Source organism: Paramormyrops kingsleyae, chromosome 12, assembly GCF_048594095.1.
Source record: "Paramormyrops kingsleyae isolate MSU_618 chromosome 12, PKINGS_0.4, whole genome shotgun sequence".
Lineage (NCBI taxonomy): Eukaryota > Metazoa > Chordata > Actinopteri > Osteoglossiformes > Mormyridae > Paramormyrops > Paramormyrops kingsleyae.
The window spans coordinates 1758301-1784562 of record NC_132808.1 but is presented as its reverse complement, the minus strand read 5'-3'; the positions used below and the strand labels follow the sequence as shown (position 1 = coordinate 1784562).

Genomic DNA, 26262 nt, shown 5'->3' with positions numbered 1-26262 from the left:
TATTTCTGGCTAGTCTTATGTATTTAGTCCGCGTCTAAGTATGTCTTGTCAGATCCATCATTGTAGTGTCATGTATTGTCATTCTGTTTTGTTGCCTGCCTTGTGTGCTATTAAACCCGGTGTTCCCCAAATCTTGAATTCCCTTCGCCTGCTTCCGCCCTGCATCGTGACACATATCAAGTCTATAAAGTAAATTAAAGTATAAAAGCCTATAAATATTGGTAATCAAATAAATTTGTTTAGTCATTCAAAGTAGGTCTAATAGGATTTTTTAAATTTCACGTAACACTGTCAGTGAAATTTTATTTTATAGAGACGCAGCAGCAGCATCAACAGAAAAAAATTGAGGAATTTAAAACGTGGATGCTTAGCCTGTATATTCTTTAGGCTATTAAGCCCACTGATTCCTTTATTTTTAAACCTATTTTTGTGTGGAATGCCATTGCCAAACCTGTCCGTTGTTGCCTATATGTTGCTTAAAAATAAATATTTTCTGAGTGGCAATGTAGCCGTTGCTCATATTTCTTTATGATATAACCCACACGGAAATAACCTATATAAAAATATGTTTTAATATAGGTTTTGATATAGGTTTTTAATATATGTGACATATTTAAAATTGGCCGTTTTCCTATATTATATGTACATATATGCACATATATGTTCACCTATATGTTCACCTATTATTAAATTATTATTACTAAAATTATTAACATCCATAGCTACTAGACAACATAAATAAAAGCCCAAAATGTAGAAATTAAAATTTACATTTAGCAAGTGTCTTGTCACAAAACAACAGTCTGCACCTGCAGGAGCCAGGATTCAAACCCCCGACCTTCTGATCATAGGATGACCCGCTCTCCCATCTGTGCCTTCTTTTTCCTCTATTTCTCCCTTTCCCTCCGAAGGTTGGCGTGAAAAAGAAATGTTCTTCTAAATACAACTGCATAGTAAATGTTTCATGGGACTGCATAGTAAATGTTTCAGGAAAACATGTAGACAGCATAGCTTTCCATCTCCTCTCACTTATTTGCCATAGTTAAATTCCATAACATGCCAATTGCATGTGATACCAATTTCACGTGTTCGCAGATAAGTTTTTTTTTTTTTTTTTTTTAGTTAGTTCTTAGTTATTGCCTTGATAATAGAAAATATGAGCTAGGCATCATGTATGACAGTTGCCAAAGTGAGATATGAGCTAAAATGACCAGATCCTGCCATGAGCTATATAGGAGACATATCTTGTATGTACATATAGGGCTTATATGTGGATATAAAGAAGCAATATAGAAGACCTATATGGCCTGTATATGCACATATATGCACCTCAATTTTGCCTATATGTGGCATATATACGCATATATGCAGCATATATATTATCATGTATATGCATATATACTGCATATAGGTTTCATATATGCACATATATCCTCATATAGGTTCTTTCCATGTGGGAAGGCTTTGGTTTAAGGTGACATTTGTTAGGCATGCAGATTATTTGTCCCTCTTTTAAATTGGAGCGAGTGTGGAGCGATTTGACTGGAGCAGGAGGAAATTTTAGTGGAGCGAGGAGCGGTGTTGAGCGGAGCGGCTTAGTGCGAATTAGAGTGGAGAAGCGGGCGGAGCTAACAGCCTCGTGGCGAGGAGCGGAAATTCTCACCGCTCCACTCCGCTCACATGCTCTGATACAAAGCCTCATTAATATTTTAGCCATACTACTAAACTGCTTAAATTGTGGGAGTAAATAAATGTCCAGATAGCACAGAAAAGCTGGCGCACGGCCAAATGTTGTGCCTGTCACCTGAAGCACTAGTGATTATTGTACATGCGCATTGTCTATAACGGACGAGGTCCGCTGGTCCCAGCCGTGTGCCTTTAAGAACATGCAGAAAAAGCATTGGATATAGCGGACTCGCATATAACGGAATTTAAGAACATAAGAACATAAGAACTATACAAACGAGAGGAGGCCATTCGGCCCATCGAGCTCGCTTGGGGAGAACTTAACTAATAGCTCAGAGTTGTTAAAATCTTATCTAGCTCTGATTTAAAGGAACCCAAGGATTCAGCTTGCACTATGTTACCAGGAAGACTATTCCATACTCTGACTACACGCTGTGTATAGAAGTGCTTCCTTAAATCCAGTTTGAAATGTTCTCCCGCTAATTTCCACCTATGGCCACGAGTTCTTGTATTTGAACTAATGCTGAAGTAACTATTTGGTTGAACAGCATCCAAACCTCTTAGAATCTTATAGACCTGGATCATGTCCCCCCTCAGTCTCCTTTGCTTGAGGCTGAACAGATTTAGCTCAACTAACCTTTCCTCGTATGACATTCCTCTAAGACCAGGAATCATTCTTGTGGCCCTACGCTGCACCTTTTCTAAAGCTGCAATGTCCTTTTTAAGATATGGTGACCAAACCTGCACACAATATTCTAGGTGAGGTCTGACCAAGGAATTGTATAATCTTAGCATTACCTCCCTTAACTTAAACTCCACACACCTGGAGATATACCCCAACATCCTATTGGCCTTTTTTATTGCTTCCCCGCACTGGCAAGAATGAGACATGGAAGCATCAACATACACACCAAGGTCTTTCTCATAATCAGCTACCTTTATTTCAGTAGGTCCCAAAAAATACCTGTACTTTATATTTCTGCTCCCTACATGGAGTACCTTACATTTGTCTATGTTAAATTTCATCTGCCAGGTATTGGCCCAGTCACTAATTAAATCAAGATCCCGCTGTAGCTGCTGAGCTATAACGGACAAATATCTTGGTTCCCAGGGCTTCTTTTAGCTGTAGTTTTATTTTTCTATAACGGACATACAGGCTCCGCCTACAAGGAGCCTACATGCCGGTGATATCTAGCGCAGATACGTAGTCAGGATTATTAATAGTCACGCATCTGGTCAGGTAAAGTACAATATAATAATCTATACCACAAGTGTATCTGCTGGGGTGTGGCATGAGTAAATGGTGTCCTGTAGTTGTGTTCTGTGCATACAGTAACTCTGGATATAACGGACTTTGGATATAATGGACTGTTTTGCCAGGTCCCTTGAAGTCCGTTATAACTGGATTGTACTGTACAGGAGGTAAATGCAAATAGACAAATGTTATTTAGTAGCATAACCAGTGGATATAAAGCCCCCAAGAAAGCTGATACATGGAAAGATATTACCTTCTCTGTGAACGATGTGTGCCAAATAAATCTAAATGATCTTCAAACATGCGTTCCCTTCTCAGAGCAATTTCTGTTTCTTCAAGTAACAGAAATGCCATTTTGATAGCAAGGCCAATGCGCAGAAACAGACCTATTTATAATCCGCATGATCGCCGTTACTACCATGAAAATAATTTTTACACTTTCAAATTATTTTTTATATTTTACTTTTATAAATTATTCAAATAATATTATGATGAACCGTAGAATGAACAAAAATGTTATAACTGATTATTTTGAACAAACCATCATTACTCAAATGTGCGTACGAATGGTCTTGAGTGTGTGTAGATTCTGTTCTTAGCTAAGAACAAATTCAGATAAGAAAACATTGGTGAATGTCAGAATCTTCGTAAAAAAGTGCGTACGTGGGGACTAAGAACAAATTTGTTCATAAGAACGGTTGGTGAATGAGGCCCAATGTGTTCTGCCCCGATTGTTCGCTCCTTCCGTGTGCCACACCCCCTAATTAACCCCGTGTGGAATCCCCGTGTGATCAGCTGTTTCTAGTTGTTTTCATTAGCCCTCTGTATTTCGTTCGCATTTCAGTTTGTTTCCCCAGTCTGGTCATTGTATTGTCCGTGTGCGGTTTGCCTGCCTTACCTGTAATTAAACCCCGTATTCGCTTTTGTCCCTGTTCCGTCCCCATTCGGCACAACAATATTATTATAATTAAACGTATTAATGGTTTATTATTAATATTAAAATAATGAATAAGAAATCTTTATTTTTAAATGTATTTTATTATATAATAATAATACTGTTACTGTCTATCATTGTCTAAATGTATTTTTACTGTCTAAATATATGTAAACATGCACGGTGCTATCACCGCGATTACGAGGCTGAGACCGAAGCTTTACCCTTTGTTTCCGCTGAGAGACGTGCCGCTTGACTCATTTCCCTGTGCGTACAAGTTATCTTAGGTCGGCGTTCATGGTTTGACTTCTGAGATTCAGATCGAGCTCTAGATTTTTTTTTTTTTAACTGGTTGGTTTGACTTTTAAGAAATTAGAGTTATAATGAGTTTGAGAACTGAGGTATCACTGTACACCTTTCTATAGGTTGGTGTGTCCAAACTTTTCACTTGTATTTTTAATTAAAAATGATCTTTTTAACATTATCTTAAATAAAAAGGGGCATGGAGTGGAAATAGTTTAGACAGGCAGACCGACAGACAGTTTTATAAAGTTTCTCACATGCCAATCTCAATCAAGTTTACATGGCATTTCAGTCATGGGGTTCCCTATCGCATTCAAGTTAGCACTATGAAAATTGACATTAGCTTATACTAAGACCATCGGCTACCAATAACATGTTAAAACAAGTCATATGGGTGAGTAATATCCTCACAGAGGAAAGACAACTCCAGTCTGTACATGCTCCAGTCTACACATGAATTCCTCTATGCCCCTCTGTGGCACAGTATCCTTCAGTGTTAATAGGCTATTACTCGTGACTTGTAACCAATAAGTGCTGTGGGAGGGACATTGCTCAACACCACAGAATGGTGACTAAAGACTGAGAGAGGTGCCTGCATCAGAACCAAAGTAGTACATTTTCAAATCATTTAATTTTATTGGCAATCACATTTTAAAAAAAGAAAAACAATACCAATAATGGTAAAAATGCCAGGCCGATAAACAGTCGACACCTAGTACCTGCCAAGATTGCGCATGGCTTGGGCATGGGTGGATCCTAGCAAGGGCAGAATTTTCTGAGGGTGTGCCGACTTATCAAACTGCCAGTGCCACCCCCCGAGCAAGCTTCATCTCTGGTTCCCCCAGGTATGGACCATCAGAGAACCGTATATATTCCGCAGGTGGCCCTTGACCTGGTGTTTTTACATCCACCCAAGAGCAGTGCTATTGTGCTTTTATTCTGCAGAGAGAACTGCTCTTTCATACTACAAACCTATGCTGCAATTGTAACACATAATTGGAGGGGGGTTATGTATTATTTTTGTACAATGGAGAGTCGGACAAAAGCCCCATGTGCAGATCTCCCAGTGTGAGATGAGCTGGCGGGAGAAAACGCAGAGATGATCTGCAGGGACACAAAGAGAGGTTCAAACTGTTAGGTGACAGAAACTTACCTAGCACTGGAGTGAAGGAGAGTGTGAAAGCCAAAGGTAAATTAATCCTCCCCCTGGCTGAATCCATCCAGAAGAGTGAAAATGGAAGTGCGGTCCTGAACTCACCCTGGCAGGTCATGCCGGCCTGGCAGCTGTCCATGTGCTTCAGGACCTTCCTCATGTTGTAGCACTGGGGTTTAGTGCATGACCACTCCTCCTCATTGGCCTGTTCACGCTGCTGGCACTCCTGGGCGTGCAGCAGAAGCAACAGCTGTGCCTGGATCAGCTCAAGCTTCTTTTTGTCAGGCTACAGGGGGGACAAAACAACAATCTCATCAGCAGGGGTTACTGTGTCTTTTACAGTCATCATAACAGCATTCAGATTCAGCCAAGTACAAGTAGAGGTACATTGGAATGCTTCTCTTTGCCTCCCCCATCTTACTGTCCATGAAACACAAGGACACATATGCAGGTGAGAGCAAGCTTGGGAGTCACAGCACAGGGTCAGCCAGCGTGCAGCACCCCAGGAGCTGGGGATTAAGGGCCTCACTCAAAGGCCTACAGACATGTGACTATCCTGCTGAGGCTGGGGAGGGAACCAACAATCACAGACACGTTATAAAGGTATTCATAGTGCATTAATAATGCATAATGGCTATAATATGTTATGCATTATTATAATGATATATTTACAGCCTCATAATGCATTTATATGACAGATTTAAGTAAAGTGTTATCTAAATTCATAATGAATTGAAATTAAACTTTTTGATATTGAGGGCCATTATCAAAGGTAAACTCAAAGCAAAAATATAGGGGTTGCAGTAGCGGCGCCACAGCAGCTACAGAAACGCCAGGCAGGAAGTGTGTCCCAGGCCTAACCCTAACCCTAACCCTAACCCTAGCTTTCATCTATTGGCGGGTTTAGGTATGTATGACAAGATGGGGGAGTTACACAAAAAAAAAAATTAGAATGTGACATTTGCATGAGTGGTTTCTTGTCACTCATTTGCACAATGTATCACTCATATCATGTCTCCAAGTGGGTCAGTTAACCTTGTCAGAGTGGGCACCTTGATTCCTGTTTGTGAGCTAGACAGACTGCCATTCACAAGTGTGAGATGGGGAGGGGGCCGGCAATGGGTTGACCTCAGGTTTGTACGGTTCCAAAGGACTTGATAAAAATGACAATGCCGAATGGTTACCCAGGGTGCCATATAAGATAGAACCACCACTAGCTTCCATCCATCCTGCTCTCCAAATTGTGTTCTGTCGACAATTACCCTGGATTGCATAAGACAGGTCCAATAAGACAAAACATTATGTCCATCCTCAAGTAATGCAAGAAACATCTGCTTTTCACAATCCCATAAAAATGCTGCATATCAAGGTCTGAGATATATTACATCAATGCAGAAGACATGGGAAGGGGTAAAGACCTGAGTGACTTTGACAAGGGCCAAATCATTACAGCCAGATGCCTGGATCAGAGCATCTCCCATACAGCAAGGCTTGTGTGGTGCTTACAGTCAGCCGTGGTGAGTAACCTACCGACAGCACATGGCACTGGTCTAAGGCATGGGTAATCCTGGCAAGGGCAAGATGAGCAAATGCCTAGGCCAGGATCTTTTGAGAGGGCTCTAGTACCACCAACGGCATCATCCCCCTCCCCCAAAAAGCTTCACCCACATACTGCAAAAAAGTAAAGTTGCTAGAAATAAGCTCATACTGGTCTATTGAGATGAGATTAACTTAAACATGTATTATAGGCTAAAGCATCACACTTGGTCTAGTCTAAAAGTCAAAAACAGAACTGTTTTATATCTGTTTTATTTTCTTTATTTCTGGTTGTGTCTTTGTATTTATCCTTTTTTGGTTGTATTTCAAATGCGTTTTTTTATTTTTTATTTTCTTGCCTTATGTGCTTTTTACGTTACTCCTTTCTTTCTTAGCCTCTCTGTCCCACTGTTGTCTCCCCCTTTGTTCATTTTTTTTTCTCTCTCTCTCTCTTTCCTTCCTTCTCTTTAATCTCTCTCCCTACCCCTTTTCTTCACTCATTTTCCTAATCTATCACTATCTTCCGGGCAGCACGGCAACTGGAATAATTTTACATGTATTAAATAAAATACAAATAAATATACGAATAAAAAGAAATTGACCAACATGAAGGGCCTATACAGAGTTTATAGAGCCCCTCATGGTAAAACAAATATGTCTGACACAGCAGTGCATTCAGACTATTATTCTGCTTGCGAAAGCTGCCGGACAGGACACATTAAAAAAAAAAACAGTACTGTGTCATGCTATGCAAATATACATACAGCACCATTGGTCTACAGGGGAGTGGGTGGTACCAGGAGCTGCAAAGAAAGGTGTATCACAACTGTTCTAACACCTTTCCACATATGTTAATCATCCAAGGGCAGGACTGGCAGTCAAACATACACCAACACCATTAAAATACATATCAATCTGGAGAAATATCCAGTACATCTCCAAGAGTTTTTCCTCTGACTCAATAGCAACATGCCATAAGACCACAGCTCTCTAATCTTCAAGATCAGCCAGAACCAAGCCAGCAAAGCTTTAATATAAAATAAAATAAAAGAAAAAAAAGAAAAAGCTGAAAGGTCCTGTTTGGTCAGAGTCTTTCTCATGATGGTGGGTAAATCTGGGATGGCTCTTCTGATCCTCATGATGTCTTGTGCGCATATTAAAATGGGGCAGATATGTGGAGGTGGAGACACTTTGACAACACTCTAGGTTGTAAATTGAACACTATAAGAGTTAATAAATATGAACACTGTAAAAACAACACTCACTGCACACTGAAAAGTGTTAAAGGTAACACTGAATGGTTTGGACACATATAGACACCATGCAGTGTTAATTTAACACTGGCACATTTGCTGTGTACATATACTCAGAGCACACAAACATACACACATGCGCATACACACACGTATATATGCACACGCACACACATACACACACATTCACACCCACCGACATACACATAGAACGCGCACACACATACACACACACACACATACGCACCACGCGCACGCACACATATCGGACCGCAAGACCCTACAGCGGATAGTGAGGACAGCAGAGAAGATCATCGGGGTCTCTCTCCCCTCTATTGGAGACATCTACACCACACGCTGTATCCGCAAAGCCACCAGCATTGTGGCTGATCGGACACACCCCTCTCACACACACTTCACACTCCTGCCATCTGGAAAAAGGTACCGAAGCATTCGGACACACACATCCAGACTGTGTAACAGTTTTTTTCCACAAGCCATCCGTCTTCTCAACAAAAACAGACTGGACTGATAAATGCACACACACACACACACACACACACAAACATTATCACTCAGCTCACCTCATCTACCTCAAAACATTGGGACTGGACTGACTAATCAACACAAGCGCAAACACACTGACCTACACTACCAAACAATCGTACACACCAACCTGTAAATGCTCTTTAGCACAATATTCAATACTGGATTACTTTTTGCACTATTTATATATGTATTTTTCTCGTTGGTATTAATGTATTTAATTCCAGAAGCAGATACTGGCACAAGCTTATTCTCTGTCATAATGGTACCATTGGTTTCTTTGTATGTATACTTTTTATGCACCTGGATCTTGTTTTTCAGATACAGCAGCTGGTGTGATGATACAATGTCCAGTATTAAGATGCAGAAGCTGTGCTTTTGTTACTCTTTCATTTTGCTTTACTTTTTCTTAAGTTGTCATGTATTATTTTTCTTTCCCCATTTTTCTCTCTCTATCTGACCCCCCCCCCCTTTTTTTCTTCTTTCTTCTGTCTCTCTTCTCTTTCTCTCTTTTTCCCTCTCCTCTTTATCTCCCTCCTTCCTCTCCTTTCTATTTCAGTTAACTTTCCCTATTGGCTCCGGCTTAATGGCGCAATAATCTAAAATGGCAAATAAAGAGTATATCTCAAGTAAAAAGAGGAGCTTAATCCAAATTCGCAAAATAAAAGTGTGACACAATAAAGCACCCAGACTAACATCCTGCTTGCTAAACTGTCGGACACGACAGGGGTAAAAAAAAAAAAAAAGAAGGAACTGTAAATGAACTGACCTTAATGAGTATTATAGTCAGGTACATTGCAATTCATTCCACTTGAAAAGTTACAGCTTAAGCTGAATCAGTGTAGGTGTGTGGCTCAATAGCCTAAATACTTGGGCTTGCAATCTAAAGGTTGTTGGTTCAAATCCAGCTTCAGCAAGATTTGTGTGTCTTTAGGGGCCCTTGAGTCATGAGAAGTAGTGAATTACTATGTTCTCAGATTGCTTTTTGTAGTTTTGTGAACAACACCATTTATTAAACAAACAAATCTGTATTGGTAGAATGAAGAATTAAAAATGAAAATAAACTATTATTTAAAAAATATTCCTTGGAACAACAAACTGTGGAAAACTGTGAATTTACAATATTTTCCTTGAGACTTGAAGAGTCCGTTAACTTAATGGAAAATGTGCCGGTAATTTTCTGCAAGTAAATTTTTTTTTTACAGTGCACTTAATCATTAATATATGCACCAAGGAAGACAGCAGGCCAGCCTGGGCCCTAGCTGACCACAATGGTGGCTCACGGGCAAGAATGACTCACGATGTTGCTCCTTTGGTTGCTGAAGTCCTCATGCGGCATGCAAACGGGACAGTCATGCTGTATGCAGTTTTCCCAGTGTGAGATAAGCTTGCAGGAAGAAGCGCAGTGCTTCACTGCAGGGGCACAAAGAGGGGTTCAAACTGTTAGGTGAAAGAAACTGATCTGGCACTGGAACGAAGGTAAACATCTGAGCCAGGGTAGTGCACTATTCAGAACTGAATTGACAACGGCCCTGAAACTCTAATTCAATTTGTGAATTTGAACTGCGGTTGAAAATAAAGTGCAGAACTGCAATTTGAAATTGTATTTAAGGAAGTAGAATTAAAGTGGAATTGAACTCAATGAAATTCAAATATATACTGTATAAGTGTGTGTGTGTATATACACTCACCTAAAGGATTATTAGGAACACCATACTAATACGGTGTTTGACCCCCTTTCGCCTTCAGAACTGCCTTAATTCTATGTGGCATTGATTCAACAAGGTGCTGAAAGCATTCTTTAGAAATGTTGGCCCATATTGATAGGATAGCATCTTGCAGTTGATGGAGATTTGTGGGATGTACATCCAGGGCACGAATGTCCCGTTCCACCACATCCCAAAGATGCTCTATTGGGTTGAGATCTGGTGACTGTGGGGGCCATTTTAGTACAGTGAACTCATTGTCATGTTCAAGAAACCAATTTGAAATGATTCGAGCTTTGTGACATGGTGCATTATCCTGCTGGAAGTAGCCATCATAGGATGGGTACATGGTGGTCATAAAGGGATGGACATGGTCAGAAACAATGCTCAGGTAGGCCGTGGCATTTAAACGATGCCCAATTGGCACTAAGGGGCCTAAAGTGTGCCAAGAAAACATCCCCCACACCATTACACCACCACCACCAGCCTGCACAGTGGTAACAAGGCATGATGGATCCATGTTCTCATTCTGTTTACGCCAAATTCTGACTCTACCATTTGAATGTCTCAACAGAAATCGAGACTCATCAGACCAGGCAACATTTTTCCAGTCTTCAACTGTCCAATTTTGGTGAGCTCGTGCAAATTGTAGCCTCTTTTTCCTATTTGTAGTGGAGATGAGTGGTACCCGGTGGGGTCTTCTGCTGTTGTAGCCCATCCGCCTCAAGGTTGTGCGTGTTGTGGCTTCACAAATGCTTTGCTGCATACCTCGGTTGTAACGAGTGGTTATTTCAGTCAAAGTTGCTCTTCTATCACCTTGAATCAGTCGGCCCATTCTCCTCTGACCTCTTGCATCAACAAGGGATTTGCCGCCACAGGACTGCCGCATACTGGATGTTTTTCCCTTTGTACACCATTCTTTGTAAACCCTAGAAATGGTTGTGCGTGAAAATCCCAGTAACTGAGCAGATTGTGAAATACTCAGACCGGTCCGTCTGGCACCAACAACCATGCCACGCTCAAAATTGCTTAAATCACCTTTCTTTCCCATTCTGACATTCAGTCTGGAGTTCAGGAGATTGTCTTGACCAGGACCACACCCCTAAATGCATTGAAGCAACTGCCATGTGATTGGTTGATTAGATAATTGCATTAATGAGAAATTGAACAGGTGTTCCTAATAATCCTTTAGGTGAGTGTATATATATATATATATATATATATATATATATATATATATATATATTATGGCATGCCAAACAGGAAATATTTAATCATCTTTGATATATATGGAATGAAACCCGATATATATGGAATGAATACCGATATATATACACCCCTGGAGCCTGGCCTGGGGGTGGGGCTCGATGGCGAGCGCCTGGTGGCCAGGCCTGCACCCATGGGGCCTGGTCGGGCACAGCCCGAACAAGGCACGTGGGTCCCCCTCCAATGGGCTCACCACCTGTAGGAGGGGCCATAGGAGTCGGGTGCAGTGTGAGTTGGGCAGTGGCCGAAGGCGGGGACCTTGGCGGTCCAATCCTCAGCTGCAGAAGCTAGCTCTAGGGAGATGGAATGTCACCTCTCTGGTGGGGAAGGAGCCTGAGCTGGTGCGTGAGGCTGTGAGGTTCCAACTAGATGTAGTTGGGCTCACCTTGACGCACGGCTTGGGCTCTGGGACCAGTCTCCTCGAAGGGGGTTGGACCCTCTTCCACTCTGGAGTTGCTCACGGGGAGAAGCACCGACCTGGGGTGGGCATACTTATTGCCCCCTGGCTGGGCGCCTGTACATTGGGGTTTACCGCGGTGGACGAGAAGGTAGCCTCCCTTCGCCTTCAAGTGGGGGGACAGGTCCTGACTGTTGTTTGCGCCTATGCGCCAAACAGCAGTTCAGAATACCCACCCTTTTTGGAGTCCTTGGAAGGGGTGTTGGAGAGCGCTCCTCCCGGGGACTCTCCTGTTCTGCTGGGGGACTTCAATGCTCACGTGGGCAATGACAGTGAGACCTGGAGGGGCGTGATTGGTGAGGAACGGCCCCCCCAATCTGAACCCGAGTGGTGTTTTGTGCTCTTCATGGACTTTTGTGCTCGTCATGGATTATCCATAATGAACACCATGTTCAAGCATAAGGGTGTCCATATGTGCACTTGGCACCAGGACACCCTAGGCCACAGTTCGATGATCGACTTTGTGGTAATGTCATCGGACTTGCGGCCGCATGTATTGGACACTCGGGTGAGGAGAGGGGCGGAGCTGTCAACCAATCACCATCTGGTGGTGGGTTGGCTCCGCTGGTGGGGTAGGAAGCCGGTCAGACCTGGCAGACCCAAGCATATAGTGCGGGTCAGCTGGGAACGTCTGGCGGAATCCCCTGTCAGAGGGAGTTCCAAGTCCTATCTCCAGCAGAACTTCACCTATGTCCCGGGAGAGGCGGGGGACATTGAGTGCGAATGGGCCATGTTCCGCGCCTCCATTGTGGAGGCGGCTGACCGGAGCTGTGGTCGTAAGGTGGTCGGTGCTTGTTGCGGCGGCAATCCCCAAACCTGCTGGTGGATACCGGCGGTGAGGGATGCCGTCAAGCTGAAGAAGGAGTCCTATCGGGCTTTTTTGGCCTGTGGGACTCCGGAAGCAGCTGATGATTACCGGCGGGATAAGCGGAACGCTGCTTCGGCAGTCGCTGAGGCAAAAACTCGGGTATGGGAGGAGTTTGGCAAGGCCATGGAGAATGACTTCCGGACGGCTTCGAGGAGATTCTGGTCCACCATCCGGCGTCTCAGGGCGGGAAAGCGGTACAGCAACAACACTGTTTATGGTGGGGATGGTGCGCTGCTGACCTCAGCTCAGGACGTTGTGGGTCGGTGGAAGGAATACTCCTCAATCCCACCAACACGCAATGAGGAAGCAGAGTTTGGGGACTTGGGGGTGGACTCACCTATCTCTGGGGCAGAGGTCGCTGAGATGGTTAAAAAGCTCCTTGGTGGCCGGGCCCCAGGGGTGGATGAGATTCGCCCGGAGTTCCTCAAGGCTCTGGATGTTGCGGGGCTGTCTTGGTTGACACGCATCTGCGGCATCGCATGGACATCGGGGGCAGTGCCTCTGGATTGGCAGAACGCTCATAATTGCGTTCATGGCTCAGTGGGCTAAGCCTGTGTGCCTGCAATCACGTGGTCGCCGATTCAAACGCAGCATATTTAGAACGTGAATAGCGATTTTCCGCTGAGAGCGGTCCTAAACGCTTGCGATACAAGTGAAACAAAGAAAGGTGACACGGTTTGCGTTTTTGCCTATTTAACCTAATTTTAGAAACTTTAATACTTCTGACAATGGAAGTTTTGAAAAGAAGACAGATAACGGATTTAGTCAGTGTTTTTTTCATGATTTTACATAATGATTTCAGTGAGATATAAACTGAAATACACGAGAAACATACGCGGTCGACGTTGCCCTCGTCCCCAGAGCGTTAATAATAGTCACTGCATCATATTTATCGCTTTCTATATTTATATAGTAACAGTTTTTCATTTTTCATTCCATCTACCAATAAACTGTGAAAGGGATTTTATTGTTGCTACTTTTCTTGCGTTTTAAACTGCCTTTCCAAAGTGATGGGTGTGGGGTGCAGTGACATTCCAGACTGTTGGGCCATTGACAGCATGCAAACTACTACAGGTGTGAGGACACCTATCTCATCAATATTCATTTTGAAGGCCACTGACTTTGAGAAAAAGAGTGTCACTCTAAAGTACTAACACTTTAGTAATCAAACTACATAAAATTTCAGAATGTCACTTTCACCTATGTGTAGCCAACCCCTGTGTCTATAAGCTTCAGAGCTCAAAAGTCTTACCTAGAAATGTCTATAATGTGATTTTTTACAATTTCTCAGCATGTCTGAAAATAGGTTTTAGAAAACTATATGTTTAAAGTTGATTTTAACAAAAAATAGAATAATAACATTCTAAGAGGTCTCAGATTATTGGTGCTGAGTTTGTGCTAAATAAAAGCAAATGTAACACTTTGGGATAAATGTTTTTTAGATAGGTGAAATATTTTAAAATGTCAAGGCATGTCAGACTACCTCGCAAAGTGGAAAAGAGGCCTCAGGCCCCAGGGGGTTAAGTATCTCGGGGTCTTGTTCACGAGTGAGGGAAGGATGGTGCGGGAGATCGACAGGCGGATCGACAGGCGGGTGCTGCATCGGTCTATAATGGTGAAGAAAGAGCTGAGCCAAAAGGCAAAGCTCTCCATTTACCAGTCGATCTACGTTCCTACCCTCACCTATGGTCATGAGCTGTGGGTAGTGACCGAAAGAACGAGATCGCGAGTGCAAGGGGCCGAAATGAGTTTTCTCCGCAGAGTGGCTGGGCTCTCCCTTAGAGATAGGGTGAGGAGCTCAGTCATTTGGGAGAGACTCAGAGTAGAGCCGCTGCTCCTCTGCATTGAGAGATTGCCAGATGAGGTGGCTCGGGCATCTGCTTAGGATGCCTCCTGGACCCCTCCCTGGTGATGTGTTCCGGGCATGTCCCACTGCGAGGAGGCCCCGTGGAAGACCCAGGACACGCTGGAGGGACTATGTCTCTCGGCTGGCCTGGGAACGCCTCGGGATTCCCCCAGAGGAGCTGGAGGAAGTGGCCGGGGAGAGGGAAGTCTGAAAAACTCAGCGCTGGCTATAATGACTGCAGTGCCCAATGAAAGAAATGTTCCAAATTCAACAAAATTTAAATATTTTTTCCACTGAAAGTCAAACTACTCCCTCACCTGTCAGCAAAGCTTCACATAATGTCACTGTATACCTGAGTCACCCATGTTTATGTAACACTTCCCAGTTTTCCGGTCCGTGCTACGAGATTAAACCTGCTAACCAGCTGCTGCTGCTGCTAACAGGATGAAAACGGAGATGAGTGAATTCTGTGTCTTATGTTCCTGAATGTCTCTCAGTTCTGATTTATTAAACATTTTTTCCATACAACATTTTCTCCCCTTATTTTCCTTTGCACTTTGTTATAAATTAGTTATGTTTTAAATAATGTTATCACAAATCATCTTTAAACACGTTCATCAATGGCATTTCACCTTATACAAAACAAAATAATTTCTTATAACCGTCAGTTCCTTTTAACTACTGTAATTTGCTAATGTTACCTTCACATTTATATGTGCTACATTTACTCGTTCACTTGTACAACAATGCAAAGGAGAAACGACCTAAAACACAAACGTTAACATTACTAACTGTATTAATAGCCCTTATTTCTTAACCAAGTACAAATATCAGACTTTACAGTATTCAACATTTACAGCATATAAATTGTTTTAAGCTGGATACAATGCACTCGCTCTCCGAGCTGGCTATAACTTAACTTTTACGAGTTACTACACGTGCGTCCGCCATTCTAGCTCAGAACCTAGCACATACACATTTAATCACGGACTTTCGGACATTACTCAAAACAAAATCAATAAACATACACCCACCTACCAAAAATATATCTGTATTTAACATAAATGCATTTTAACCAAAGTTATTAATATGCTTAAATAGTTCCTACCTGCTAACAGGATGAAAACGGAGATGAGTGAATTCTGTGTCTTATGTTCCTGAATGTCTCTCAGTTCTGAGAGGAAACTACGTATTCCTGAACTATAGACACAGGTTCACTGCCATCTACTGGTCGATTAATATACCACTATTTTCTTGGTGCTAAGGGCTTAAACTTGACCAATTAGTTAACATGAACAATCGTTTTTTTCCCTTTGATAAATTGTAAAGTACTTAAGATCAGTAATAAATGAAATATTAAACATCAAACGTATACACCAACACAATTGTGACCACATATGTGGGTGTCACACCTTCCCCAACAACAGAGATGGCTCCTGCTGATTGAAACTCTCTCCATACTCTTCAACTTCAATACACTCCATCAAATTAATACACCTGTATTGCGTAAGGGTAAGTCATGTACACGTTGGGTGAGTATGCATGGTTCGTAACCATGGCTGTCGGTGGTGTGTAATATTGCATGTTCAACACTGGAATGTAAGGCACCCTTTGAGCCCTAATTGTACTAACTGAAGGATAAGTCTGTAGGGATGGCTGACCTAGTGTCTCATATGTGAAAAACTGTCTTGGCCTCCTCTGTCTAGTTGAATGTCTTGTACCTAGGTGCTTGTCGGTCACTGGACTATCTCTTTGCCTCTCTCCTCTTTCAGAGTCAACCCTCTCTTCTGTTTCATCACCTACACTAGAATGTCCTATCTCAGAAAATCTGTCACGTTCAGGCTGTATTGTTGGTTCTCCTTCTGTTGTTTTCTCCTGTCCCATTTGTTTTTCTCTTCTAGATACAACAGTAAAGTGAGAATGTTCTGAGTTGAATTCTCGCTGGCTTGTTGAAGGTTGTCCAACGTGAATATCCCTCCCCCCCGCAGGTATACGGAGCCAGTAACCACCAGTGCTCTGGCCACTCTCCGAATCAGTTGTATCACTATCCTGGAGTGGTTCGCTGGCCTTTGCCACCCTCTGTCTCTTTCCTTGCCTTTGTTGTTGATCCTGCAGCACCGGTTTGACTGAATGTGGCTGTGTTTTGACAGATAGGTCATTGACAAGAAGCAGTAGGTTCCGATGTAAAGTCCTGGCTTTCTTTTGATCTCCAGATTCTGGTGTGACCACATACACAGGATTGTTTGCCACCTGATCTTTCACCACATAGATGATCTTCTCCCAATATGACCTTAGCTTGCCAGGTCCTCCACGTTGACTTAGGTTCCTTACCAGAACTCTGTCCCCGGGTTGAAGAACTACTCCCCTTGTTCGCTGATCATAATAGAGCTTACCTCTGTTGCTCGCATGTTTACTGTTTTCACTGGCAATCTTGTAAGCCTCCGTCATCCTGTGGGACCAGGTCTCCACGTATTTTGGGTGCGTCTGTGCACTTTCCTCTCCAACTAGTCCGAATAACAAGTCCACTGGCAGTCGAGGATGGTGACCATAAAGTAGGAAGTATGGTGAGAATCCTGTCGACTCATGCCGCGTACAATTGTACGCATGAATCACCTGTGGTAAGTAGTCTTTCCAATGTGTCTTCTCCTTGTCTCCCAGTGTTCGCAACATCTGTAGAAGTGTTCTATTGAACCTTTCAACAGGATTGCTCTGCGGATGATATGGAGATGTTCGGGAGTGACCTATCCCAGACAATCGCTGTAGGTTTTGGAAAAGTTCGTTTTCGAATTCACGCCCTTGGTCGTGGTGCAACTTTGAAGGGTATCCAAACCGGGGGATAAAATCATTAAAGATTCTCTCAGCTGCAGTGCGACCAGACTTGTTTTTCGTTGCATAGGCTTGGGCGAATCTTGTAAAATGATCTACTACGACAAGGATATATTCATACCCACCCCGACTGGCCTCCAGGTGTAAATAATCGATGCAGACGAGTTCGAGGGGTGAATTAGATATAATGCTGCCCATGGGGGCACGCACATGTGTGACGGGCTTCTTCTGCATAATACACGGGCATTTCCTGGTAACATACATCTCCACCTCTTTCTTCATAAAGGGCCAGAAGAATCGCTGCCTCACCAAGTGAAGGACTCTTTCAGTGCCCACGTGTGCCATGTCGTCATGTAAGTGCCTCAAAACAGTGTCTCGGTATTTTGTAGGTAGGACCAGCTGTTTCCTTCCACCTGCCTGTCTGTACAACAGTCCATTTTCCATATGTAGTTTGGTCCATTCATATAAGAGTTTCCTTGTCGCCCCTTTTTCTTTGTTCCTCACGTCACTTGTCAATACGATACCGCTGTCTTTCAGCCTAATGACTGGTCCAATTGCCTCATCTTCTCTCTGCGACTTTACTAACTCACTGGGACTGATGGCTGGTATGACAGAGGAAGACTGGTAAGAGTTATCCTGTGAGGAGAGATTCAGAGCAGCAATCCACGCCACGTCCTTTTGTTCCGCAGCCCTGCTACCTTGCCAGGTGGCATGCACTGCATCCGGGGAGAATTCCTCTGTGCATTCCTGCACATACGTGTCAATATCCAGGGGTATGCGTGACAATGTGTCTGCGTCGATGTTCACTTTTCCAGGTCTGTATTTCACATTAAACCGGAAGTCTGCCAGTTCTCCAACCCAACGATGGCCTACAGCGTTAAGTTTTGCAGTGGTCATGACGTATGTTAGGGGATTATTATCTGTGTAAACCGTAAAGTGTGGCGCATAGAATAAATAATCCCTAAACTTTTCGCACACTGCCCATTTAAGAGCAAGGAACTCCAACTTTCCGCTGTGGAGCCTATAGTTTTTCTCTGCTGGAGCCAGAGTTCTAGAGCCATACCCAATAACTCTTATCTTTGGTACAGGACTGCCCCAAGACCATCCTCTGAGGCGTCCGTGTGCAATGTGAAGGGCAGATTGAAATCTGGGTAAGCTAGGATTGGGGGTTCCACAAGCATGTCAATAAGTCGTTCAAGCGTCCCCTGATGTTCACCTGTCCATTCCACAGGAGTTCTGGATGACAGCTGTGGGCTCTTGGTTTTTCCTGATGGGGATTGGGATGGTAAAGTCCCAGGATGAGCTTTAAGTAGTTGGAACACAGGCTTTGCTATCCGGGAAAAGTCCTGGATATATGCTCTGTAGTAACTAAGGAATCCAAGAAGTCTTCTGACATCACCAACTGTTCTTGGTGTTTTGTCCTTCAGGGACAGCATGGCTGTTAAATCCTTAGGGTCTATCCTCACCCCTTCTGATGATACCAGACGCCCAACATATCTGACTTCCTGTTTGAAGAACTCACACTTCTCTGGACGAAGTTTGACCCCATGACCTTGTAGCACTCTGAGTACTTTCCGGATCACTTCCACATGTTCCTCCACTGACTTTGAAAAACACAAAATGTCATCAAGATAGGGAATGCAGCATTCATCTCTGAAGGGACTTAGTACTTCCTCCATACACCTCTGGAAGGCCGCCGGCGCATTTGAGAGACCGAAAGGGACCCTGACCCACTCATAAAGCCCCCAGGGTGTAATGAAGGCAGTGTAGTGTCTTGAGCCCTCAGCAATGAAGCCCTGATGGTAAGCTTTCCCTTGGTCTAATATGCTGAACCATGAGTACCCACCAAGTGTGTTGACCAGGTCTTGTATGCGTGGTAGGGGGTGTCTGTCTGGGACTGTCTTCTGGTTAAGAAGGCGGTAGTCTACGCAGAGGCGAAGAGTCCCATCCTTCTTACGGACACAAACAATAGGTGCAGAGTATGGTGACTTCGACTTCACGATCCACCCCTTTGCAAGGAGATCCTGAATGTATTCCTTGACCTCCTTAAATAGCGGCTTGGGGATAGACGAATAGGTACGCTGTACTGGTATATTGTCCATCAGGTGTATTGGCATCTGAAGATTTGGGATGCATCCCACATCACTACTATCCTTTGCAAATGCTGCTGACTCCTCATATAACATCTGCTTGACAATTTCCTGCTGTCTCTCTTCCAGGTGGCTAATGTCTATAGGGGGATGCCATAAAAGCGGTGGGGCCTTTCCTCCATCAACTACCTCAGCACTCCATATCTCCACTCTGCCCTTCTGTCCATCAGGTGAGTCAGTCTGTACTATCCTATCAATTGACTGAATACTGCCAAGTATCATTTTCTGAGGTAAGGTGATATCATGTTGAGTATGATTCCCCATTGGTATTACTACGTATGGATTCCTGTGGTTCTTGACCTCTAACAAGCCTTCTCCTACGTCTATGGCCTCCAGGTGTTCATTATCATTCGGCTCGAACAGTAATAAGGAGTCTGCATAATCTACACCAAATGGCACCCTGCATCTAATCCATGCGACCTGGCCTGCTGTAATAACGACACCTTTGGATCCTATTCGTAGATCTCCTTGTGGTATGGTCAGTTCCTTTGCCTGGACTGCATGAACAATGGTCTTTGCTTCGGTATTGGTAATAGCTACTGCACCACTAAGTAAACTGACGAGAGTAGGAATCAACCTTTCAGGCTGTCCTTGAATCAGTTCCTCCAGCACATTAAACCCCAATAGTGGTTTCTCAATAGCCACATGACTCACTAAAAAAGGAACATTGATTGACAAACTGGGTTCTGTGTTGCCAGGTAAGTTAACGGCAATGGCGACCCACCCGTCAAATGGAATCCGATCACCACTTACTGCATACACTTCCAACATCTCATCAACTCCCAACAGTTCAGAGAATGGTCTTATCTCAACTTTGGGTAGGTATCTATCCTTCCAACTGCGATCAATAATGCTGACCTGGGCTCCAGTGTCAAGTAAGGCAGTTACTGCCAGACCATTTAGGATGCACTGTATCAATGCTTTCTTTCCAATGAGCTTGATGACTGGATCGTTTCGGGTAGCTGGTAGCGGTGTTAGTGGTGGTGAGCAAGGCTGACTTTGCATTTTTTCCCTCTTGTGTTTTGATGCAACCTCAGACGGCTGGCCACAACCTCCCCTATGGGTAGCTGAGGCCTGAATACCGTTGGGATGGGACTCACCTGCCAGACTGGTCACTGCTTGTCCCTCACCAGTGACCCACTCCTGTTTCCCTGATCCTCACTTTTCCCAAGACACCCCCTTGCTCTGTGTCCCTCCTTGCCACACACAAAGCAGTGGGTACAGTGTGAGCTGCCTGCCTCAACACATTTAGGACAGCCATAAGGTCTCTCTCGTTTGTGTAGAGATGGCTTATAAGACTGACATTTACATGTCGGTTCTGCTTTTCCAGGTGGTACTGACTGTCTCATTGAGTCAACCAGACTTGTTAATGCATCAATTTTTGCAGTGAGCTGTTGTAGGACATCTTTATCTTGAAACTTTTGTTTGAGGTCATGACTCTTTTGTGTATCAGATTTTAGCTGTGCACTGTGTGCAACCATCTGTTTAGGTCTAGTTGCCACACCGAGCCTGCGTTGTCGTTCACCCTCGTCACTGGTAATTTTTGTCACCTGTCTCAATATTGCTTCCTCACTCACAGTACTGTCTGACAAAATTGGTTTTAGCTCTCGCCGAAGATCACTATGCTTGTGACCCAAGCCTTGATAAACAGTATGTAAAAAGACACCTTGGATTGTCTCTGGGCTATACTTAATGTCCGTATCCGCTTGTTTAGATGCAAAGAGAACTTTCTGCTTTAACCCAATGACTCGATACAGAAACTGCTGTGGTGTCTCTGAATCACTCTGTTTAGTACACATTAGTTCCTGAAGGAGTTCAGTGCTATTTCTGTCACCCAAATGTGACCGGAGGAACACCTTCAGCTCCTCTACTGTCATGTCCTCTTTGTTCATGAGCATATCCTTAAAACTTCCAGGCTTTACTATCTTCAGTACACCTCGGACAATTTCTGGATTGCTAAAATTTTCCCGAACACCCTCTTCAATCTGTTTGCTTAAGCTGTTATAAGTTATATCAGAGGTATGATCACCGATTTGTCCCCCTTGCACCTTGAACTCTCTACGATGGAGGTAGGGTAGGTCTTTATAGGAAACAAACTTCTCTGTTACTGTATTAACATCACTGGGAGGCTGATGGCTAACAGGGAGAGTTCTGGTGTCAACACTCACTGCAGGTGTATTTACGAGCGGTACTGTAGGAAAGGGCATGCACTGGTGAAGTTTCCTGCCTAATTCCTCATAACTAGTTAACATTCTCTGTAAGTAATCACCAGACCTATCCTCAACTAAGCTAGGGTTAGCAGCAAAAGTGGAAGTAATGTGCTGTTTTGTGCCCTCTGGGGTCATGGTGTCTATGTGATCTGAATCAATCTGTGGTGTCCCTGTCCCTGTGTTGTGTAACTCACTGTTTGGGTCTAAGTGGTCATGGACAGGGTTAACACTGCGTGTCTGGATAATGTCATCAATCATATCTTTCAAAACCAATAATGAACTTAACCCCATATCCTCTGAATCAAGCAAGGTTTCACTGTACATGTAAGCATTAATATACTCAAAACAACCTTCTGAGTCCCTGGCAAAAAGCTGAGACTGATCCCGACCTGGCACTGGACCAACACCTTTGGCAACCTGGAAAAGTTCATCCTCCAACAGGGTGAGCAGGAGCTTCCTGATGTCCCACACCAGGCTCTTCCTCTCAGCGTCTGATGCAACTTCTTCATCCATCTCAGGCATTAGTTACCGGATCTCCAAACTCTTAGCACTCAGGGATGTCCTCCATCCATGGATCAGCTTCCAGGTGGTGCTGGATGCCAACTCCCCGTACGGGCCACCAAGAATCTGTAACACTTCCCAGTTTTCCGGTCCGTGCTACGAGATTAAACCTGCTAACCAGCTGCTGCTGCTGCTAACAGGATGAAAACGGAGATGAGTGAATTCTGTGTCTTATGTTCCTGAATGTCTCTCAGTTCTGATTTATTAAACATTTTTTCCATACAACATTTTCTCCCCTTATTTTCCTTTGCACTTTGTTATAAATTAGTTATGTTTTAAATAATGTTATCACAAATCATCTTTAAACACGTTCATCAATGGCATTTCACCTTATACAAAACAAAATAATTTCTTATAACCGTCAGTTCCTTTTAACTACTGTAATTTGTTAATGTTACCTTCACATTTATATGTGCTACATTTACTCGTTCACTTGTACAACAATGCAAAGGAGAAACGACCTAAAACACAAACGTTAACATTACTAACTGTATTAATAGCCCTTATTTCTTAACCAAGTACAAATATCAGACTTTACAGTATTCAACATTTACAGCATATAAATTGTTTTAAGCTGGATACAATGCACTCGCTCTCCGAGCTGGCTATAACTTAACTTTTACGAGTTACTACACGTGCGTCCGCCATTCTAGCTCAGAACCTAGCACATACACATTTAATCACGGACTTTCGGACATTACTCAAAACAAAATCAATAAACATACACCCACCTACCAAAAATATATCTGTATTTAACATAAATGCATTTTAACCAAAGTTATTAATATGCTTAAATAGTTCCTACCTGCTAACAGGATGAAAACGGAGATGAGTGAATTCTGTGTCTTATGTTCCTGAATGTCTCTCAGTTCTGAGAGGAAACTACGTATTCCTGAACTATAGACACAGGTTCACTGCCATCTACTGGTCGATTAATATACCACTATTTTCTTGGTGCTAAGGGCTTAAACTTGACCAATTAGTTAACATGAACAATCGTTTTTTTCCCTTTGATAAATTGTAAAGTACTTAAGATCAGTAATAAATGAAATATTAAACATCAAACGTATACACCAACACAATTGTGACCACATATGTGGGTGTCACATTTAGCAGAGGATGCCAACCCATTGGCCAACTGGAAAACAAACTAAACCAGCTTCCCTGAGCGAGAGCAACATGCCTGCAAATACTTTGTAATACAGCTTTTTCTCTACCTATTGAGGGAACCTTCAGTGTGGCAGGAAAAAAAAATCAGGTCAGAATGTTGCAATCTAAATCATAAAACCATTAAATATTTTCTGCTGATCAAATGTAGCCAAGTGTATTACAATAAAGCACAATTGCATCAGCCATATTTTGATTTTTGTAGTAGCACTATGGTTGAACTGAAAGTCAAAACTTATTTTTCTAAACATACCAAAATACTGTAGGAGCACCAAAATGAAATAAAGTTATTCTTATTACTTTGTTCTTATTCTTTTGTTATTGTCACTGATGCATGTGTGGAGTGACCCCACAGGAAACCTACTGTAGAAGTTGCTGAAAAGTTAATGCTGCTATGATAAAAGTATCCAAACACACAGTGAATCGTAGTGTAGGATCACACATGCACATATCACAGGGCCTAAATTCCAGGTGGCCTGAGACAAGGCCGAGCCTGGTACGAGAGGCACCAAAGGGGAGTTACACACATAAACACACACACACAGATAACAAGGGAGGCCAGCACTCCAACTTTTATTGCCCAAAGATTTAGGGACCTACAGACAAGCAGAGTGGACTTCACGGACAGGGGTCCGTCGACTTGGCACACAACCCCCTCCCCATACATTCTGCCTTACATATCACTCACCCAACAGACGAACACCCTAAAGGAAATTTAATTTAATTTGGCTTTTGTATACCCTGTATATTGATTTACTCACGACTACTAGTCTCAATATACAGATAGGTTATGTTTGTATGTGTCCTTAGACAATCTTAGTGTTTTGTGTGCCACCCTTATAACCATGTTCACAGAGTATCACCTATTTTACCCCTTTGCACTTGAACACATATAAATTTAAATAAATAGATAGGTATAGCTACCATTGTATATATATTCTCATGGTATACCAGAAGAATCTGGAAAATTAGTGTAACCAATGTGTCCTAACTTTTAGAGAGTCTTCTTTGTTAAAACCCCCCCTTCTCTTCCAACATTCCTGTGTGGTCCTTATCTGTTCTTGGTGGACCGTTACCAAGTTTCTGTGTTCTAACATACTATATTAAAAAGAACTGAATTAAGGTGTACATTATCCATTTTGGAGAAGATCAATTAGAATAAGCCACACCAACCAAGATATGTTGTGTCCAGATGTGCAACTTATATTGATATTACCACAAACTAATGGCCACGCCTATCTATGGATAAGATGTGCTGTTTGTAATATGAATATTTGATGTAATGTCTGCACAAAGTGTAACATCTGTTGAGGTGCAACCCAAAACACCAGTATCCTATACTGATGTGAATCAGTCACATAGATAAAATAACTAATTGTTTAATCAATTAATGCAGATGGTATGAGGTATGTACCTGTGAAGCTGGTATAGCATGTTTGGTGTCAAACGGATTGTTAATCACCCCTGATTCCAAATCTGGTCAGTGATTACCATAAAAGTGGATGTATCAAAAGTTATAACAGCTTAATGAAAATCATCAGTAAAGGAAGAATCAGTCGGGCCATAAATCCCAAAAGGACTGATACAGACCCCCTTCCGAAAGCCCGCCAAATGGATGGCCAGCCATTGGGCCAGGAGTCGAATTCCTGGTCATCCCTGTTCATGAACTTTAGACCATAAAAATCTAGCACCTCCGAACAAAGGTGCGCAGAGAATAACCGCCAGCCCGAAGGAGAACATCAGCTGGGGCAAACAGATCATCAAGCGCAGAAAAGACCATCAGCCTGGGAGACGAGAAGCCCACAAGAAACCCTCCGTGAAGGCCCAGCTGAACAGAGAACAGCACCCAAGACAAAGCTTCACCAGGAGAGAGAATCCAAAGGGGCTCCACTCCACTGCTCCAAACGCCGCGCCTTCCTGAGTGCCATCAGCTCAACAGCTCTGCCAGCAACTGCCAAGACCCCCCCCCCCCCACTCTTCAACCAAGTAAACCAACTTCCTTTCATTCTAACAAATTAAGCTGTTCTGTTAACCTGCTATAAGACTTTAGGGTCGTGTTTCCACAAACTGTGCTTGCTTTGCAGAACAGTATTTCCCATTTAAGGTTACTCATTTAAATCCGGTCATTGCATTTTCATAATTACTGTACATCATTTGTTTTATTCCGTTATTTCGTGTTTGTTGTTTGTGTTAGGTGTAATGTCTGTCATGTTAGTTGTAGTGTTAGCTAGGAATAAATGCATGTTTTTTACACAACTTCAGCCTCCGTCATTGAGTACTCACACTAAGTTCCTGCCTCTGTGCGATCTTGCTACACGCTCTGAACCTCAAACTCGCCTGAAACATCGCGAGACTCTCTCTCATCGGCCGTGAGGGGAGCTTCGCAACTAATCGTTTACATTACCTGGTGATGCAGCTCGCTGGACGAGCCTTCTAACCCAGGTTACTAAGCGATACTGGTAATTAGTGAATCCCATTTAAGTCTCACATTAACAGGCTCACAGGGATACCGCAATTGAGTTTGGAGGAGCCGACCATT

General features: G+C 43.0%; 1 protein-coding gene across 6 annotated transcripts in view; it reads right to left on the bottom strand.

The window, feature by feature from the left end:
* Positions 1 to 4790: 4790 nt before the first annotated feature.
* LOC111856222 (uncharacterized) overlaps positions 4791 to 26262 on the bottom strand; it is a 90617-nt gene continuing 69145 nt past the window's right edge. For 5 of the 6 annotated variants that reach the window (XM_072718501.1, XM_072718500.1, XM_072718503.1 and 2 more), the window contains 3 exons: positions 9967 to 10079; positions 5437 to 5617; positions 4791 to 5282 (listed from right to left, as the gene is read on the bottom strand). In XM_072718501.1, coding sequence (XP_072574602.1) covers positions 5143 to 5282; positions 5437 to 5617; positions 9967 to 10079 — 434 coding nt within the window. In that variant the 3' untranslated portion in view covers positions 4791 to 5142. Of the gene's footprint in view, positions 5283 to 5436; positions 5618 to 9966; positions 10080 to 26262 lie in introns of those variants that run through there. The other variant, XM_072718504.1, reaches the window with a different exon arrangement.